The following is a 13,399-nucleotide window of genomic DNA, read 5'->3' as shown; positions in this document are numbered from 1 at the left end:
GAAAAGTATTTAGGCCCAGGTGCTGTGGGCATCTATGAATTTTTTCCACAAGTTTACACTGCTTACGTTCATCCGCGGTATTTTTCTACATTCAAATGCTTCAGGTTGCTAAGTGCTTCATTCACAGCGTTCTATCTATCTATCCCCTGAAAAAGCAGTTTCCTTTTCAAAACGCATTAATAATAAATTATTGTTAAACCATTCCAAGCAATTTTTGTCAAAATGACTATACTATGTTTGTACCCTCATGTATTTTTTTATTTTTGCTTTGTTAATTTGTCAATTCTTTTAATATGTGTTTATGCCAGGAATTACCTATTTCTTTTCTTCACTACTCATGTAATCAAGAAAGTTTCTTTATGTGAGACCTTTAAACAAAATAAAACACAATAAATAGATTAACTGTTTTTCATGACTATATTTTCTTTTCATTGGCTTTTCCTAATAAAAAAAAAGTAATTTAGAGGATGGATGAAAGTTTAGTGCAAAAATAACACTTTTTGATAAATAAATATTACATACACTCACCGGACACTTTATTAGATACTTATTTATTATATATTTATTAGATCAGTCAAAAAAAAAAGGGAAAATATACCCATTATTCAACACTACCCTACCCTATCATATATACTGTACCCAGGGCCAGTTCTAGACATCTTTCCATCAAAGGTAAACATTGAGAAGACAACCCTACTTCCCAGGAAGTACCTCGGTAACGCCCAATGCAGATCTCCAGTACAAACTTCATTGCGAACCCCCAGTGACAGACCTCAGTACAGACCCTTAGTGAACAGTTTCAATACAGACTCCTAAATGCAGACCCTAAGTATAGACACCCAGAGCAGACCCTCAGTACAGATCTCCAGTACAGACCCTAAAATACCCACTCCTAAATCCTGATAAATTCTATACTATATAGTATGGGTACATGTATTGTGATTTTTTTTATATTTACTTTATATCTATCCTAGGCACATTGTGTTTTTTACAGGAAAAAATATATATGTTACCCTCATTATTTGTAAGTTGTCTCTGTATGAAATGTATGTATAAATGTAATAAAAATGCAATGCAAGATTTTTTTTATAGATTTTTAAACTTGTAGAAATAATAATTTTAGTTCAATTATCCAGCAATATGGGCAAGGTCAATTACCAGGTAAAGGAAGTCTGTCCTGAGAGAAGTCATGATCTTCATCCTTATTGTGGGTCACTGATCTACAGTATTGAAATCAGGGGGTCGGCAAGATAGCTGGACAACTAATAATTTGAGGTCATCTTTTAAATTTCCTCTCAGGGTTTTAGTATGTACATTATTATTATTGCCATATTGTATGTACATTATTATTATTGCCATATTGCCAAACTTAATATAAATGGCTTACCCAAGATCCACCCAATTTTTATCCAAAATGTATACATTTTTCACACGTTTCTAAAAAAAAAAAAGTTGGGTAAATCTTGGGAAATATTTATAACTAGAGTTTACCCTAAAAAAGAACGTGTATGTTACAAGTGTACAATATGAACCATATAATGCCCAGTTCATCACCAAAAGCAGAAACCACCCAGAATACAAGGAATAGATAATAATGCTCATGGAAGATACCGTGACCTATGTATGTTATCAGCTCAGCTCAACTTAGAAAGACTGAAGATTAAGAGAGGGGAAAAACTTCAGCAACTTCAAATTACCACAAATCATGACAGCCTGACACCCAGAATGACTCCAAAATGAAAAGTTTTTTGATAGCTCAACTATTTTTTTAACTTCAGCTAGATTGGGTAATTTGAATCCTATCATTTTTATACCTGTCTGTGTCCATGCTAGGGACATTCACCATCTCTTTTCGTTTTGGTGGAAACTAATGGAAAATCCATTTTTTTAGCCTTTTAATCCTGCAGTGGGAACACTTCTTGAAATAAATGTGTTAGTGGGGCTTTACCCTCAGTAAATTTTTAGTAACGTTCTGCTGCGTCTCTGTAAACGGAAGTAAAGGGAGATCTCCCCAAAGGTACATGATAAAAAAAAAAAAACAAACATAATTTTTAAACTATGTCAAAAATTAAAGATATAAGTGATCAGTCACCAGCAACCCCACATAGGAGGTCCACTATGTTGCGTCTCTGTAAACGGAAGTAAAGGGAGATCTCCCCAAAGTTACATGATAAAAAAAAAAAACATAATTTTTAAACTATGTCAAAAATTTAAGATATGAGTGATCAGTCACCAGCAACCCCACATAGGAGGTCCACTATACGTGGATATTTCTTTTCACTCCCAGCAGATAAATATGTACTCATGAGGGCAGCAGCTACCCCACAGCTTCCAATTGTTCCTGATTTAGAAACAAATCCTTCTGTCCCATCAGTTTTCCCTCTGATGTATATTATTTGACTGCCAAATGCATTGAATCTTAACTGGTCTTTTGTGATAATTTACAGCAATAGATGAATAAATTAGCACTGTACACACAGCATTGTTCTGTTCAATGAAAAGGGGAGGAGTGAGGATGAGTAAGTGGCACCCTTTTGTGATCTCCTCCAGAAGAAAGTATAGTGGTCACTGTACACATTAGATTTAGCCAAAAACGAGCACACCCATATGTCTCAGCAACATGGTAATGGGGAGGGGGCGGGACATGACCAGAGACCTGAGCAGGCAGCAGATAACACTCATTCAGACTACCTGTAGAAGCTGACTTCCTAATAGAATAAAAAAAGTGATATACACGTATTTACAAAGGGTTCACTGAGGGAAAAATACTTCCTGAAGTTGGGCTTTAAGGAGGAACTAAACTAAAAACTGCCAAAAAAAAATACTTACCTTCAATCTCGCAGGGATGCTCGGGCATGCACAGAAGAGATCCCAAGAGCCTCGCAGGATGCGTGATATAGGTATCCTGGTAGGCTCTGCGCTCCCATTCATTCTTGATCACCTGGGCGGTGCTGCACCCTTTTTTAAAAAAAAAAAAAAACAGATTTTTTACTTTACTTAAAAAGGGTTGTCTACCCTAAAGTGAAATTTCTGAGTTTAGGTACGCTTTAAAGCTGACCTGGTAAATGCATTATTACAGCCCTTATGTGTTATTATACAACTACAGTGTATAAAAAAACTCATCCTTTTTAAAATATGCCAATATTTTCTTTCCCTGGTCCCCCTCCCCCCACCATCAACATGCAAATGAAATGACAAAAATAAAACTTTTCCGCTTTCTTTATATAGTAGGGATTTAGGAGATGTCTGCTAAGCAGATGTGTAAATCCCCAGATTGAATAATACAATACCTAAATACAAATCCCTAACAGATAATACAGTTTTCATATATGTATATCACTTGTCTTTTTAGCCTGGAAATAATTTATGCAGCCATATGGTTTATAGAAACTATCAGATTTTTGTTAGCCAGGAAACTAGCATTTTTTTTTTAAACTTTGAAAGTATGTGGAAATGTTAGAACCACCCACTGCATATTGTAAATATACACTTTTTTTTACCTTGGTCATACAACACATGTTGATATTTTTTTATTTAAAAATGTATTCTCTTGGATTCCACACCTTTTGGTGGGCCTCTGTCAGATGAGCACTAGCAAACATCACAGAGTCAAGAAGCTGAATGACAAAAGAGGGTCACAGGACACCTGTCTAAGGTAATCCACAGCTAATAAATAGGTCTTGATATTTGGGCTGCAAACAAAACCCGTAATGTCAACAGAGGTTTTAAAGGGGATGTATAGTGATGCTATAGAGGTCATCCCTGTAAAACCAGGACTCAAAAATAAAATGACCAGGCTTCACAGAAAAAGGAAGGCACAAATAACAATTGTAAACTTTTGTCATTGTAAAAGAAAATGTGTTTTTACTGCTGTGTCTTTTGCAGAGATTACTCACTTGTTCCGGTTCCTAATAAACTACCATACACAATGCAATCTTTTCCTGCTTTAAAAAATTGTGATTGTATAAAACATAAAAGTATGCTGGGATGTGCTGAGTATTCAGACATCCCCCAGGGCTGCTGGGACGTATGTCATCCCAGTCAAGCAAATTAAGATGGCCAAAGATTTGGAAGCAGAAAAAGAAGTGAAAGAATATGGCTGCAATGGAATAGGGACAGCTGTTTTTAATAAAAATTAGGCAGGTGTGTTTTTTTTTATTGCAGATGGGACATTACCTGTCCTTTTGCAATAAAGGACCTGCTTGGTCTCAATTTTTTTATTTTAGAGTTTAGTTCTACTTTAAGGAACACATTCAAATCAAACCATTATTTGCATTATGATCAATATTTGAATAAGATATAAAAGATTGAAAATGATCATAATATTGATCAAATAATAAACAACTAGATGGCACATTAAGTACTTGGAGCTATTTGCAAGAAATGTTTTGTAAATTGTTTGTTCTAATAATCGAAAATAACATAGAAAATAAATTGCATAGTGTATACCTTATCCACTGTCACTGGGACAGGGAGTAGAGGAAGTCTCCAGGTGTCCTGAACAATATTAATTTTCCCATATCAGTATAATGAAGACACAGAACTCTGTCTTGTGCAAGATAAAGAGGACTTTTTAAGGCACACTGGAACAGGGACAGAAATAAGTACTGGGCCTGCTGGGCCGCAATGGCATAGTACCATACCTCTTCTTTTCTTCTAGGCTCACTTAGGGGTCACAGTTATGTACAGAGTGGTGAACCTACTATAGCAATGGCTGTTTGTGTTAAAGCTGCCAAGGTTTTTAAGAACTGGGCTATGACACACAAGAAAAAGGTTATTGTAACTTTGGAATTTTGTAAGCATTGTATGGAACTGTACAGTTCTGCCCTCCACAGCCATAACTGCGGGCACATTAAAGAGCTTTCCCTCGTGCATTATAAAGGTGGAATACCCCTTAAAATAAATAACTGCAAAATAGTACTTTCTATTGTTCACACAGCAGCCAAATAAAATTAATTTTGTACAGGTCAGTAATGAAACTTGATCTGTAAGTGGTTGCTGTGGGTTTGTGGACTTTGTTAATTGTGCCTTTATTATTAAAAAAAAAAACTGTGTATTTGATGAAACCATACATTGTTTTGTGGCAGTGCATGTCATGCAGTAGGTATTGGTTAGTGATTAAACCAGTCCCTACACAAATATGGGGAGAGGGTGACTTTACCCCCTATAGTTCACTGCTATCTAACTTTTCTGCACCCTTTGTACCATCATGGCATTGAGCACAATGGTACTGCCAGCCTTTCCTGTGAAATCAGCACGGGGAGCACAGCTCCTATTTGCACAGCCTTCTGCAAACAGTTTTGTCAATTATTAATTAGGCAACTGAGGGCCGGGGAAACTGAGACCAAAGGAAGGGAGTGAGAGAGTGGAGGGGAGGGAGGTACGAGTCAGGATAAGAAAGGTGTGAGGAGGAGAAGACACAGGGAGAGTAATACTAAGGTAAAGACAACACAAGTTTACAGGAGAGGATGGAGGGTCACAAGTGACATTGTGACTGGACCAAGGACTTTGATGACCAGCAGAGGGTAAAGGAAGAGGAGGACCTGTGTCACCCTCTGGGGCGCCAAGACTGAGAACCTGAACTGGAGACACACAGCCATTATGGCAACAGGTAAGCATGTCTAAAGACTAAGACTTGCACACCTTTTTTGGTAGAATAAAATCCCCAGAGGTACCCTTTGCCAAAATGTTTTTTGGGCCCTTATTCAACTTTTGCTTGTGTATAAACACCTATTGCTTACAGATACAGAGATAGATAGGATAAGACAGGCAGAAATAGAAGAAGGTGGTGACTAACTTACACTACTTTTATATAACAATAAAAGAACATGGTTAGATCATCAAGAAGAATGTCACCATGACAGTAGAAGAGGATTCTCCCAACTGCCAAACCCACATCTAGTATAAATGGGCCCCCAAATCTCAAGAGGCTTTTGAGCAGCTGATCATTCTGCACAAATAGTATGTCTGCCACTCTAGGGTATCTCTAGGGTACATTACCATCACATATGGATGACTCAGGGCTTAGAACTCATCTAAAGCATGCCATGTGTAAATGAAAATCCCTGTATGTAAACACTTATTGGTGTATCTAGATCAGGAGTGTCAAACTCTGGTCCACAGGCCAAATCTGGCCTGCAAGTTCCTTTTGATTGGCCCCCAAAAGAGTTCTGAAAATTAATTCCATCTGGCCCACCGCTACTACATATTGCAGCGAGTGATGCTGCTACTGCAATTCCCGGCATCACTCGCATCTATGGAACAGCTCTGTCTATGCGTAGCTCCGCATTAGGCTGTTCTATAGACGCAAGTAATGCAAGGAATTGTAGTCTCGGCATCATTTGCGTCTATGAAATAGCTGTCTGCCTATGCGTAGCTCTGCATTTGGCTGTTCTTTAGACGCAAGTAATGCCGGGAATTGTAGTCTCAGCATCACTCGCATCTATGGAACAGTCTTCTGTTTAATAATATTAGTCACTTTCAGCACCGGAGAGGTTTATCTACAAGTGTGGAAAAAAGAAGGTCCTCTAATTATAACATCTGACCCCCTTAACTTTGAAGGTCAGCCATTATAGAAAGAAGAATAATTTAAATGGTAAAGTTGCATCTGTTGAAAAATGCAGTGTGGAATGTGGGGGCAGAGGTGCTAAAGAAGACTTGAAAGTCCTGTCAGAGGGGGGGCTGTCATGGTGCAACATGGTGCAAATAAAGGGAAGGGGATGGAAGAACCAATGGAGAATGAAGTGTAGATGGTATGGGTACATTATGCAGGGTATGTGGTGTGGATGATTGCAAATGGTAAATGAAGAACTGTGACATAATACGGAGTTGCGGCTGCCAAAAAAGTTCCTGAAAAGATTATATAGGGAACTGATGAAAGCTTTAAGAAACATTGGGGACAGGTTACCATTTAAATTTTACTCAGAAGGTTTCAAATAGAGAAAGAGGCAAAGGAGAGGAAGGGTTTTTTGGCAAGCAAAAAAAGTATAGTATTCAATGATACATCTCTAATGTATCATTGGATACAATACTTATTGTTTGCCAAAAAACCCTTCCTCTCCTTTGTCCTTTACACCTCTTACGTATATTTAAAGGGTTAGCACATTGTATCTTAGGACATCCAGTGTACATAAACTTCAACCACCACTAACATTCCTACTTTATATTCTAGAAAAACAGGCATTTTTTCTTAAATAAAATTTAAAATAAATTCTTAGGCCTCTTTCTCTAGTGTAAGCTTGTTTAAGGTAGAATGTTAAGCAATACCTCTTTGTTTCTATATGAAAATGTCTTATATCTAATGAGAAAGGAAAACTTCCTCAATTCAATCAATTTCAAGTTTGGCCCCCGACTAGGTCTAAGTTTTTATTTTCAGCCCTCTGTGTATTTGAGTTTGACACCCCTGATCTAGATCATAAAAATTTTATACCTAATTTAAATTAGGTAAAAATTATACAAAGTTCAGACGGGGTTGTATCAAGGTTAAAATTGTAGTATCACTTCCAATGCTTTTAAACAAGTGAGATTATCATTTCAACCTCGATACCAGTCTAACAAATTTCTGGAGAAGCAGATTCTGAGAACCATGTCAAATGATTGGATATGTGTATTTTCTACTTACATGTTGAATATATCGTTATATAGTAGGTCAAGTTGAAAAAAGACAGAAGTACATCAAGTTCAACCACTAGGGAGATAAACATATCCCAGATAAAAAACCCTATAGACATATTTGGTCCAGAGGAAGGAAAAAATTCCCTGGTACAATTTGCTGCAAAGGGAAGAAAAATTATTTCTGCTTCTATGAGGCAATCAGATGTTCCCTGGATGAACAACCTGTTATCTTTACTTTAAAGCTTTATTACCCAGTTATATTCTGTCCTTCAAGAAAAGCATCCAGCTTTTTCTTAAAGCAATCTATAGAACATGCTGAAACTACTTCCCGAGGGAGCCAATTCCACATTTTCACAGACTGTACAGTGAAGAATCCCTTCCTTATCCGGACCTTAAACTTTTTTTCCTCCAGAGGCAAAGAGTGCCCACTTGTCCTTTGTAATGATCTTAAAGTGAATAGTTGGGAAGAGAGTTCTCCATGTGGACCATTTATATATTTATACAGGGTGATCATATCCCCCCTTTAACGTCTCTTCTCAAGGGAGAATACATTTTGTTTTTTGTGAACTGGTGCCCAAAACTGGACTGCATGTTCCAGATGTGGTCTGACCAATGCTTTGTACAGGGGTAGGATTATGTTTCGATCTCTGCAGTCTATTCCTCTTCTAATCCAAGAAAGTACTTTGCTAGCTTTAGATATTGCAGTTTGGCATTGCATGCTATTATTAGGTCTTTGATCTACCAGAACCCCTAGATCCTTTTCCATTTCGGACCCCCCTCCCAAATGTATTCTCCTTGACAATATGAAGCATGCATGTGGTTAGCCCCCAAGTGCATAACTTTACATTTATCAATATTAAATGTCATTTGCAGATTTTAGACATCCTGTATAGACCAGTTCCATTACATAGTTTGGTGTCATCTGCAATCACAGAAATTTTATTTTTAACTTTATATCATTCATGAAGATGTCAAACAGTAAAGGTCCCAACACTGAATCCTGGGGTACACCACCAATAACCTTACACCATTCAGTGTATAAATCATTAATCACTACTCATTGGATGTGGTCTTTAAGCCAGTTCTATATCCATTTACAGGTTGCCTTTTCTAAACATATTGACCCTATTTTGCATATTAATCATCTGTGGGGTACTGTGTCAAATGCTTTTGCAAAGTTCAAGTACACTATATCAACTGCTACTCCACTGTTTACTTACTTCCCCATAAAAAGAGAGTACATTTGTTTGACAACTTCAGTATTTCTTGAATCCATGCTGCCTATAATTTATTATATTATTTTCCAGCATGAAACTACTGTTTGTGGTTCTTTATCAAACTATCTAGGACTTACCGGTCTGTAGTTACTTGGTAATGACTTTGTTCCCTTTTGAGGATAGGAACCACAGTGGCCCTACACCAATCCATTGGTACCATGTCAGTGATTAAAGTCTCTAAAAATGATAAACCATGACTTTGAAATAACCAAGCTCATCTCAGAAGACGTGGATATAATCCATCAGGTCCTGGTTCTTTATAAACCTTAACTTTGCCCAACTGTTTTTCAGTCATATCAATTGTGAGCCATTGTGGCTCATTTAAGGCGGTGCCATTGCTATTTGCAATTTGGACATTACCTCTGCTATTTTCCTTTGTGTACTCAGATTAAAAAAAAAAGTGTTTAATAAATCTGCCTTTTTTATCCCCAGTTACCAACCCAGAGACATCCTTTAAAGGGCCTACATGCTCAGATCTGATCTTTTTTGCTAATTATAGATTTAAAAATAAATTGGGGAGTTTGCCTTACTTACTTTTGCAATCTGTCTTTCATTTTAAAGTTATGCACATTTTATCTCCCTTTTACATCTTTTGCTATATTCTTTATAGTTTTCAAATGATGAAGGTGATCCTTCATTTTTATATTTTTGGAATGCCCTTTTCTTACTCTTTATGGCTTTTTTACCATTAGTTGTTAGCCACATGTTTTTAATGTTAGCCTCCTAAACTTATTACCTATTGGAATATATTTTTCATTGATTATGAGAGATATATCCCTATTTTAAATAAAATGTAATAAATTATTTTTATGTATATTTAGAAGATGTGAATTGATTAAAAGGTGCCTTGGAAGTCTGTGGGGGTTTTATGAAGGAATTGTGTAACTCCCACACATGCCCATGGGAGTTTAATAATTCCTGACACCCGTGTAAATAGAGATTGTACATGCTCAGTGTACATTCAATCAGAGATTGCGAACAGGCAGGTAATCTTGTTTTATTGCAGAAGGCAAATATCATGCCCCTTCTGCAAAAAAATGATCTGCCTGTTTACATTTTTTATTTACAGTTTTTTACAATTTTAAGTTTTATTCCACTAAGGGGCATGTGTATGCTTGAATCTTGGCATGCTTTTGGTATCTTTTTCAAATTTGTGCAGTAGTCCAACTTGAAACTTGACTTGTGCATGGACTTCTTGTAATCAAGTCCAGCCACTGCAGATCTTTATTTTGATGCAGAATGACTGGACTTGTATCCACCCTTTCCTGGAGGTATGTACAGGCAGCCTGAAGTAGGTGGGCAAGGTATGTGCTGCAAAGGTATTACGTTAATGCAACGTTTTTTTGGTAATGTCTGGGTTTGAAATGTCTATTGGTGCAGAAAAAGTATTTTTATGTCATCTGTGGCTATTGAGGAATACATTTTGATGAAATGTTCTGTGCCTAGATCACTGTTTTAAACATTGGAGTTCAGTGAGTATCTTATCCTAAAAAGCTCACAGAAGTAAGAGGATAAAAGAATGGTATTTTATTCTGGCATTCTTGTTAAAAAAAAAAAAAGATTATAATAAGTTATGAGATGAAAAATGTAAAAGATTGTAATAGGTTAAAATCGAAAACATTTTCATTCAGTGAAATGAAATTCAGTGAGTGAAATCTCAAAATTTTATTTCCTGTTAGTGAATTGCTTATTAAACTGGAAGCATTTTATTGAGGAAGTAATCAGAGAGTAGTCAGCTGCCAAGACACTAATATAGTGTAATGTAACTCACATTATATTGAGTCACTTGTATTCTTCATTTAAAAACCATGTACCAGAATGAAAACAAAAAGTAGGAGACAGAACTTGCCCAAAAAAGGGGCCTAAAATATTACAGATTTGAGAATAAATTGAGTGTGTTTGGGTTTACACATGCTTTAACCACCTGGGCATTTCACTGATGTCTAGATTTCTGTACCAAATGCGGTACACTGTTTTTCATGAAATTTGTTTTTTAAATTGTAGACCTGTAACTTACAGAAATATGTCGCACCCAATTTTAAAGGAGGAAAATCTAGAAAAAAAGATTCTGAAAGATTATTCCCCTTCTGATCACTCATGTGCTATTCATACCGGTATTCCCCTTCTGATCACTCATGTGCCATTCAAATTCCCTTTCTGATCACTCTGTACTTCTGATCACTCATGTGCCATTCAAATTCCCTTTCTGATCACTCTGTACCTGTGTAGAAAACACGATGCTGGCAGAGGAGAGAAGAGACAGACGCTGCAGCCAGTCACACGCAGGATCGGGTATCGGGTGAGTATAATATTTTAATTATTTTTTTTTAACACATTTGTCGTATAGGACGCACTAACTTTTCCCCCCCAGTTTTGGGGAAGAAAAAGTGCGTCTTATATGGCAAAAAATACGGTATATAATACAATTATATATATTATATAAAGATTTCTTTGTATTGGACTCAATACAGCTTTTTTGTATTGAACTCAATACAAAGTTATTTGAATTTCCCGCCCCGCCTCCCGCACCGACTCATGCAGCGGACACTGCACTCGCCGGGAGAAGAAGGAAGAGAGAAGACGTGTCCGGAGGAGCTGCAGGGACCGGGTAAGTATATTCTTTCAGTTGTAATCCGATTGTCATACAATGTATGACAATCGGATTGCAATATAACGTTTGTTTAACCACCTGAGAAAAGTTCGGGTTTAACACTTTTTGCAAGTGTTATTACCCCGAACCAAGGTCGGGTTTAACGGCCGGGTGGTTAATCACCCTCATTGTAACTGACTTTTCTTTTCCCAACCTTCCTATCTTTTATTGTCATTATATAATTTGTTTTTATGATGGGTTTCAAGGTGTCAGTGCTTTGATTTTTTGGGGCATAGAACCTGAAAATTTAATTTATTGGCATTTTCAATTTAGCAAATTTTCAATGGTTCTCCACCCCTTGACACACAGGCCCTGATTTATCAATGAAATGCGCGCATGCACACGCCTGTGGACAAGCTCTATTCCCGCGAGTTGGGCCCGAGTTCTAATGAACTCGCATGTTGGTATCTTGCAAAAATAAGCAAAGATCTCGAATACGCCAATTAAGGCGATTAATTTTCAGCTGCGCGATTTAGGAGGAGATGTAAAAATCAATGGTGAGGTGATAGCAATTGATTAACACACACCTACAAACATTTGTGACCTGATTAAAATTTAATTCTAGTTTGACTTTAGAGAAATCAAATATTTTAGTAAAGGATTATAGGCAAACATATTATATTACATGTATTAAGGAACATTTAGTGATTTCACTTGTGTGTATGTCAAAATACTTTTTAATGTATAGAAATACATATGCATTTTCATTAGTACTATTTTAACTGGACTAATTTGTGGTGGTGGGGGAGGGGTAATTAAGTAAGTTTGCTTGGATGGTATGCATTGATGTGATTTTTTTGTAATCCTCATGATTGTTAGTTTCATCTGTTGTTGCAATGTTTTTGTGCCTGGTTTGTAATGCCATATATATACTTGCTCACCTCAGCTTGGTAGTGGAAGCATATAAAGGTGGATTCCTTCTTTTAACCAGAAGCAATATCTTGCATGAATGTTGCTTGTAGCCAAGCCCATGACATCAGAAATCATAGGAACAAACAGGCAATATTTTCAATGTGAAACAACATGGTCCCAAAAGCCCTCTTTGCCTATTTCTTCTTGTAATTTCTCTTTTCTATGTAATTGTACACACATTTAACTGCATATATGTTTTGCTTCATGTGTACTCATATCTATACATACATGCATAATTGTATATGAAACAAAACAAGCAGTATAAAAGAAAAAAAAAATTTCCTGAATGAGGATTGTGCAAAATGTGCACATGTAACCATATTATTATTATTATTATTATTACTACACAGTATTTATATAGTGCCATCATATTACGCAGCGCTGTACAAAGTCCATAGTCATGTCACTAACTGTCCCTCAAAGGAGCTCACAATCTAATGTCCATACTATAGTCATATGTCATTAATGTAGTCTAAGATCAATTTAGTCTAATTTAGTCTGTAGTCTAAGATTCAATTATTAACCTAACTGCATGTTTTTGGGATGTGGGAGGAAACCGGAGTACCCAGAGGAAACCCACGCAGACATGGGGAGAACCTGCAAACTCCATGCAGATAGTGTCCTGGCTGGGATTCAAACCTAGGACCTAGCGCTGCAAAGGCCAGAGTGCTAACCCCTGAGCCACCATGCTGCCCATGTTAAAGTCAAAAATGGCCCAAAAAATATTGCATTCAAAAAATACTTACCTAACCAATATGCAATTTCGACCTATCAAGGATGGAAAACATTTATGCAGGACAAACATTTAAAAGTGGTAATAAAGGATAAATTGTCAATCAAACAAAATGGCCACAAACCCAATAACACAGCATTAACAGTGACTTCAAAATTGCAAAATGGGAAAAAAACAAAGCAGCTAAAGGACAAGCAAAGTATCAAATGCAGC

General features: G+C 36.7%; 1 protein-coding gene across 3 annotated transcripts in view; it reads left to right on the top strand.

Moving 5' to 3' along the window:
* The first annotated feature begins 5,356 nt into the window (after positions 1 to 5,356).
* The window catches only part of PRRT1B (proline rich transmembrane protein 1B), an 80,612-nt gene continuing 72,569 nt past the window's right edge, over positions 5,357 to 13,399 (top strand). For all 3 annotated transcript variants that reach the window (XM_072429509.1, XM_072429510.1, XM_072429511.1), the window contains exon 1: positions 5,357 to 5,611. In XM_072429509.1, coding sequence (XP_072285610.1) covers positions 5,602 to 5,611 — 10 coding nt within the window. In that variant the 5' untranslated portion in view covers positions 5,357 to 5,601. The remainder of the gene's footprint in view (positions 5,612 to 13,399) is intronic.

Source organism: Pyxicephalus adspersus, chromosome Z, assembly GCF_032062135.1.
Source record: "Pyxicephalus adspersus chromosome Z, UCB_Pads_2.0, whole genome shotgun sequence".
In the NCBI taxonomy this organism is placed as follows: Eukaryota; Metazoa; Chordata; class Amphibia; order Anura; family Pyxicephalidae; genus Pyxicephalus; species Pyxicephalus adspersus.
Note: the sequence above shows the minus strand (reverse complement) of the source record. Positions and strands in the feature narration are given on the sequence as shown.